This window comes from Aplysia californica, unplaced genomic scaffold (assembly GCF_000002075.1).
Source record: "Aplysia californica isolate F4 #8 unplaced genomic scaffold, AplCal3.0 scaffold00134, whole genome shotgun sequence".
NCBI classification, from domain to species: Eukaryota; Metazoa; Mollusca; class Gastropoda; order Aplysiida; family Aplysiidae; genus Aplysia; species Aplysia californica.
The window spans coordinates 390,039-397,287 of NW_004797404.1; the positions used below are offsets into that span (position 1 = coordinate 390,039).

At 38.4% G+C, this 7,249-nt stretch overlaps 1 protein-coding gene across 2 annotated transcripts in view; it reads left to right on the forward strand.

Moving 5' to 3' along the window:
• The first annotated feature begins 244 nt into the window (after positions 1-244).
• The window catches only part of LOC101860888 (X-ray repair cross-complementing protein 5), a 77,358-nt gene continuing 70,353 nt past the window's right edge, over positions 245-7,249 (forward strand). The window contains exons 1-2 of one of the 2 annotated variants that reach the window (XM_035969282.1): positions 245-327; positions 1,645-1,940. In XM_035969282.1, the coding sequence (XP_035825175.1) occupies positions 1,673-1,940 (268 nt within the window). In that variant the 5' untranslated portion in view covers positions 245-327; positions 1,645-1,672. Of the gene's footprint in view, positions 328-1,644; positions 1,941-1,961; positions 2,074-7,249 lie in introns of those variants that run through there. The other variant, XM_035969285.1, reaches the window with a different exon arrangement.

Consider the following 7,249-nt stretch of genomic DNA (forward strand, 5'->3'; position numbering starts at 1 on the left):
AGCAAAGAGCATACTTCCTGCGGACACTTTTTTGGCTGAGTGGCCCATCTTGTTATTCACTATCTTTGCCATCACTAACTAACTAACGTCATGTCCGGAAACAAAACCCTGAATGGGACTTTCCGAAGCCAAATGACGCTATAATGAGCGCGTTCACTGAAGTGCCTAGAATTCTAGTAAGATTGAAGAATACTGGACCAGCGGACTGACTTTGCCTAGATATCTAGATCTATGTCTCAACCTTCGGAATTCATGATTTTCCCCAGTTTTTAATAGATCTAGATCTAGATCTATCTCTCTCAAATTGTCTCAGTGGTGAATCTTGGAAGTTCTTTTCTATTCAGTCAGGGTCGATTTTGTCAGGGGGAGACCATTTTCTACTAATATATATTGATGCGCTGAACACGAATATATATAGGCCTAGATATCTATATCAACTTCTTTTCCGTCGCAAATTAATAGTTTTTGAAATATTTTATTGTTCTTAATCGAGATAGGAGACGTGCTTTGGACCAATCGGGGGGTTCCAGGGGGGCCTGCCCACCTGGGGTTAGAGAAAATCTGCGGGGTTTTAACCCATAATTTGATATTTTACAGTTACATTTGAAATTTTCCTGAAAATAATTGATTTGCGACAGTTTTAGTGGCTTTATGTGTGATCTGCAGCAAACAGTACAGCAGTTTGACCCCTGAAGCAGTGCATCTGTGTGGGGGAGTGAAAGTAAAAATTTACCGATCTAAATGATATCTGAAAGTGGCATAGGATCTAGATCTAGGTATCTAGACTAGTAGTAGTAGATCTAGAGCCTAGAGAACGTATTACACAAGCTGTTGATGTTCCCTAGGCCTAATGTTCAGTGCTTCCAAGCGTGGCATCGAATCCCAGTCCCGGAAGGGTTTTTTTTGGAAGTGCCTATTTGCTACGCCGCGTTATGATCAGCGCCAGTGCTAAATTTTATAAAACGCCACGTTGCAATTAGCGCTAGATTCTAGTGATAAATAAAACGCTGTGTGTTATAAATATGAAGCTTAATCTACCTTTCATTGTCGGAAGTTCTGATGGCCAATAGGGACTGCGCGTCTGCATTTGAAGCCGAACCACTATGTTATGAGCATGAGTTCGATCCCGGTCTTGGAAGCTTTTTTTTTTGTCCTCTTCTCGACTGACCAACAAATTTTTCCCATAAATTATACTTGCTGCTTTGTTAACTTTGTAGTTTTTTATGTAGTGATGAAGCATGCACATTTTTTAATCGCTTTCCTCTTGGCTAATTAATTGACCCCCAAATTCAGGGTTCCGTCTTTTAAAAGGCCTGAAACTGTATTGAAAGTGCGTGCATAAATAACGCAAACCATATATTGTCAGTGTAGAACGACTTCCATTGGCTTAATTTTTTTTAAAGTAGCCCCTGTAGTGTACTCAAGAGCCCCCCCCCCCCCCCAATCGTTCACTCAGATGGTTGCTTTGAAATCAAATCTGTATTGACCAGAAATGGAGCTCTTTTGTCTTTGTTCCCAACATACGGATGGTTTGATACTGTTCAAAAATAATTTGAAACTGAATCTTTCAGTGAATGTCATAGTAAAAAGAATTTTGAATTATTTTGTGCATAAATAATTAATTTAACTCCTTTGTTTATATACAGAATCTGCACAGTAAGGAGAACAGATAATGGCAGTACCGGTAAATGAAAATCCAGTTGAACATCCCAAATGTATATTCTGCAAAATAGCTCACAAACTGGAACCAAATAGCCGCTTGCTGCATGATGATGATGAATTTGTCATTTTCAAGGACATCAAGCCTGCAGCAGAGCATCACTATCTTGTTGTGCCTAAAGACCATCTGAAGGACCCAAAGAGTTTAAAAGCTTCAGATGTGAACTTAGTGGAAAGAATGGTTTCAGTAGGGACCGAGTACCTCCAGAGTGTGAACGGAAGTACGGAAAATGCTAGACTTGGATTTCATTGGCCACCGTTTAATTCTATATCTCATCTTCATTTACATGTCATATCACCAGTTGGAGGCATGGGCAGGATTGCTTCTTTGATCTTCAGACCCGACAGTTTTTGGTTTGTAACAGCTGAGTGGCTTTTAAATCGTCTTAAGAATATGGCGTGATGAAAAAATAATATATATATTGATACTGAAAATTTTATCTGTGTATACTGACCTGAAAATATATATATTTAATGCATGCAATAGTGATATATATGTTATTATACGGTCAAACACTGCTGTTACGAGAGTGAGCGGATAAAGCACAAAATCATCATCATCCAGTGCCAGATCTGCGACAGACATTGGCGATCATGGTTCTCCATTCATTCCTTTGCTCGGATGACTTAAATTTTAAAAGCTATGTTTCCTTGATCTTTCCCTGTCACCCACTTGTTCAGGTTCCCCAAGTAGGTTGCTCTGGGCCTACCACTGCCTCACTTACCTTCAATTTTGCCAGCTAGATGTTCAAGACAAGAAGTCTATTCAGGTGTCTCTAAAACATGCATTTGTCGTTTCCTGTTTATTTTTAACTGTGAGCGTCTCACGTGGACTTCATCAAGCACTACTTCACTTGATTTCTTTTCCTTCCACAATACTCTTTGCAGTCTCCTAAGAAGCCGCATTTCAATGACAATCTTTTTTCATCTCGCAGGGAGAAATTTGTCTTGGTCGATAACAATGGCAGTAGACATAATTACAAAAGTTAGGTGCACTCACGCTCGCGCATACGCACAACAGGACATTATGATTATAAGTACAAGTCTCACGTGCTGGGACAACCCGCACGCTCTCTCTCTCTCTCTCTCTCTCTCTCTCTCTCTCTCTCTCTCTCTCTCTCTTTCTCTCTCTCTCATTTGTAGCACTTTGTTTTCAGTAACCTCACTGCAGTTGGTACGAATAAATTTCTATATATATCTGTCTGTTCTTGCTTTTTTGGAAATGTATAATTCACTGCGGGTGGATAGTTGAATGAAATTCCGATGTCAGTGAGTGGTTATGGTCACTAAGCATTATTTCCACCTTTTTTAGAATGTTTGTCTTGTGCAGGTATTCAAAGTTGCTTAGGTCACTACCAATTGTTCTTGATGCCTTTCTGATCAACTTGTTTATTTTTATGATGTGCTGCCTACCCAAATTGCTACCAACTACCATAGCAAGTGATACCAAAATTTATCAAAGTTTCTATTGTGGTGGTGTAGAATATTCTGAAGGATGGATGGATTCAGATTGAAAGACCTAAGTTTCCTCAGAAAGTACAGCCTCTGATTTACCTTTTTTTAACGATATATTGTTTACGTTGTTTTGCCATGTAAATTTGTTGTCTATTGTAAGACCAAGATATTTGTATGAATCCGTGATTTCAATTGTTTCTTGTTCAATTACGAGTGGTGAGATTGTTGGTTTTTCTCTTTTAAAATAAAAAATCATTTCCTTTGTTTTTGAGAGGTTCACTTTTAGAAAATTTGAATTGCACCATTTAAAAAACATACGTATTTCTTCGGAATACTCTTTTTCGTCAAGGCTTATTACTCCAATAATAGCGGAGTCATCTGCAAACTTAATTAAGCGTGTTGTTTAAGTTTGCATGACTTTCTGTTGCTTCTATTTTATTTTCACTGTCTTTAGTGATTTTCCAGCATTCACAGCCATATATATATTTTAATAGAAGGGTTGACCATACTTAGCATTTCAAAACTTTCATTTTGGCAGTATTTGAGTTTGAAGTGTTTCTATTTCTCAGGATTGGGCTCATTATATATATTGAAACTAGCCTTGCCATTGTAATTTTCCGTTTTATTTCTGTGGAGCATTTGGCATCAGATGTTATCATATATGTCTAGATATTTAAACTGTTGGACTTGTTTGGTCTTTTCGCCTTTGCTAATGAGATTACAACTAGGATTTGCTGCTTTCTTGCATTCTGTTTCCTTTACGTTCAACAATAATCCTTTAAGTTCACTTTCTGTTACACAGTATCTAGAAGCAATGGAAGGTCCTTTTCTGAGCCTGCTATTAAGACTGTGTCATCCGCATAACTGATGTTATTAATATTTTCTTCATTTACGTTGAGACCTGGACATTCTTCTATGTTTCTAAGGATAATTGTTTCACTGTACATGTTAAAGAGGTCTGGTGACATGAGACATCCTTTCCTCACTCCTCTCCTAATCTGCTTATATTCACTATATTCTCCATTATTTCATTCAGCAGCGATTTGGTCCCAGTACAAATTTCTGATAATTCTTAGATCTTTTCCACCTATGTCTAGCTTTTCCAGTATCATGTCTAACTTTATCGAATGCCTTTGAATAATCTATGAAGCATAAAAATACGGATCTTTCTGTGCTTCAGTTCATTTTATTGTTGGCAAATGCAACAAATCCCCATCCACTTCGCTGGCTATCTCTTTGCACTGAATCATCTGTATAAATTACAGGATATCCACTGCTTTTGAGTTTGAGTCTGTGCTTCAATACATCTTTCCATTAACATTGTTATGGTGAATATAGTATTTCTGGTGCCCTTGTCAGGAACAAAGCCGAATTTCGGTTTAGATATATATCTCTGGTCTTACACTTTTTCTCTATCTTCCCATTATTACTCGCAGCAATATTTTTGTAAAATAGTCATTATAAAGCTAATTGTCCTATCATATCACACTCTGTGGCACCTAGTGTTTTAGGTAAACTTTACCGTAAAGCTGTAAAACCTAACTTCATCATACCTTCTGGGATCTCACCGCTGTCATAAATTATAGCATTTAGGAGATTTGTTGTTATTTCATTGCCTAGTTCTTCAAGCGGGACAATCACTTCAACTGGAATATTATCTGGCCCTTTGGCTTTTCCTTGTTTCATTTTTCTGATGGCAGCTTGTACTTCTGCTTTCAGTATTGATGGTCCATTTATTTCATTCTGTATTACCGGTTTTTCTCCTCTATTATCTTTGAAAAGTTCTTCTATGTATTCTGACCATCTGTTTAAGACATCCCCATTATCCATTAAAATATCTCCTCCGTTTGATCTTATGCATCTTGTATTTGAGCATCCTTTTATCCCACTTACTTTTGATTTTGAAATGCCTGTATTTGCTGTCTTTGTTTGGGTTCTTCTTTATTTGTTAACCTTGATAATTTATCCATGTTTTTTTGCTTCGTTGCATTTTTTCTTTATTTCCCTGTTTAAGATGTTGTACTTTTCCACGTTTGATTTAGCCTGTCTTCTCTCTTCCATTAGTTTTAATATCATATCTTGGGTCATCCATTTTTTATTTGCTCTTTTAACTTGGGGGAGGGGGGATATTTTCTTCCACAGCTTCCATTGTTGATTCTTTTATTTTCCTCCATAGTTCTTCCGATTTAGTAATGTTTTTCAGAGCTTGAAATTTATTGCTTACATCTATGGAGAAACGTTTTTTCAGCTCTTGATTTGACTTTAAAATAGATCTATGTCAAATTTTGGTTGGTACTTTGACTTTTTATGTTTCTTCAGTCTCGTCTGCATTTTACACATGACTGATACGTGGTCACTATCACAGTCTGCTCTTGGCAGTGATTTAGATGGTTTAATTGCATTTCTAAAACGTTTCTGAATAAGTATGAAGTTTATTTGATTTCAACTTCTATCGCCAGGACTCTTCTCAAGTGTATCATCTTCTTGGGTGATTTTCATACCAGGTGTTTGATATCATAAAGTTATTTCCTCTGCACCATTCTATCAGTCGCTCCATGTGTTCATTCTCTTTACCCAGTCCCCACGGCCCAACTATATCTTCTATACGTGTGTGTACTTCCTACTTTGTCATTAAAGTCCCCCATGACTACCGGTACCTTTAGATCTTGTGGTTTTAGCTGTTTCATTGCCTTATCAAGGTCTTCATAAAAAGTCTCAATTTATTCGTCGTGCTCTGATGTTGGTGCATATATTTGGATGACACCTATGTATAAAGTATAAAGGTTTTCCCTCTTATTTAGCCACGAAGACTCTATCTGACACTCCCCAAAAACCTTTGATGCTCTTTGCTGTTGCTTCGCCAAATAAAATCCCGACTCCTCTTTCATGGGTTTTTCCTCCTGAGTATACCGTTGTTTAGGATCCTCTTTTAATCAAGCCTGCCCCCTTCCATATATAACTTCTGAAAGGCCTAACAACATATTTAGCTTCATCCTATTCTATTTCCTGCTCTATATTATCTAATTTGCCTTTCTGGTACATGTTCTCACATTCCATGTGGCTATGTTAAGTAGTCTATTTTTGCAACCAGTAGCTGGGTGACGATCGGGCGCCTCCTGCTGCCCGTGGTAGTCCCTACAGAGCGGGGAGTTCAGAGCTGGATCATGAACCCCCTTAACGCTGTTATCTAGAAGGCCTATCTAGAAAATGAATGTTCTTTTCCATGGTTGTTCTTGGGAGATTACAGCAGTGGTTTCCCGTTGCCTACTGCCGCTTTGTGTACAGTTTTCTCTGCTAGCCTTTGTCCTCCACTGACAAGCCACAAGGCAATGGGGGCTTTGGAAGGATTTATGGTGCCTCCTGTCGCCAAGATGGTCCCTTCTTCGAGTGTGTGAGGTATTTACTGAAGCACCTCTCCACGACCATCTCCCATTTGGTTCGCGACTGCTTAGCAGCTAAGCTCCATATCTGGAGGCCTTTGCCCTATCCACCACCTGGGGACGCGCTGGGTTGGGTATGAGGACCCAATAGGCCTACTAAATCTTAGTACATCTTGTTAATATACCTTGTCTTGCTTTTACTTTTACTGATACTCAACTGAAATCCATGCCCATTTACTACTGAAATAACAATTTAAGTGCTTGATTGCAGATTGAAGTCTCCACATCATTGAGCATTTGTCTTATAAATTCTTTTGATCTGTTGTCGCTATAATGGTCACTTCAGTCTACTCTAAGGTGTACTAGCACTAGCACTTTCTTTTTCATGTAGTTCTCATTTCGAAGTCTGGATGAGATTGATTGCTTGCGATTGGAGATCATCGTAAAACACGTTTAATTTATCAGGAAAGACTGGAATATCCTCTGATGTGATATTGGTACTTTCATTTTACTTACAAGCTAGACCTACAACTTGCCTCTATGGCTTGCCATGTATCATGTATGAGGCTGCACCGTGCAGGCCTACTCTTTCCTGACCCAGGCACACTCGATGCTCACAAATACTTGACAAGGGGCACACGCATGCTTAAGTTACACAACATTACAATTACATGGAAAGACAGTAAAACGCAATG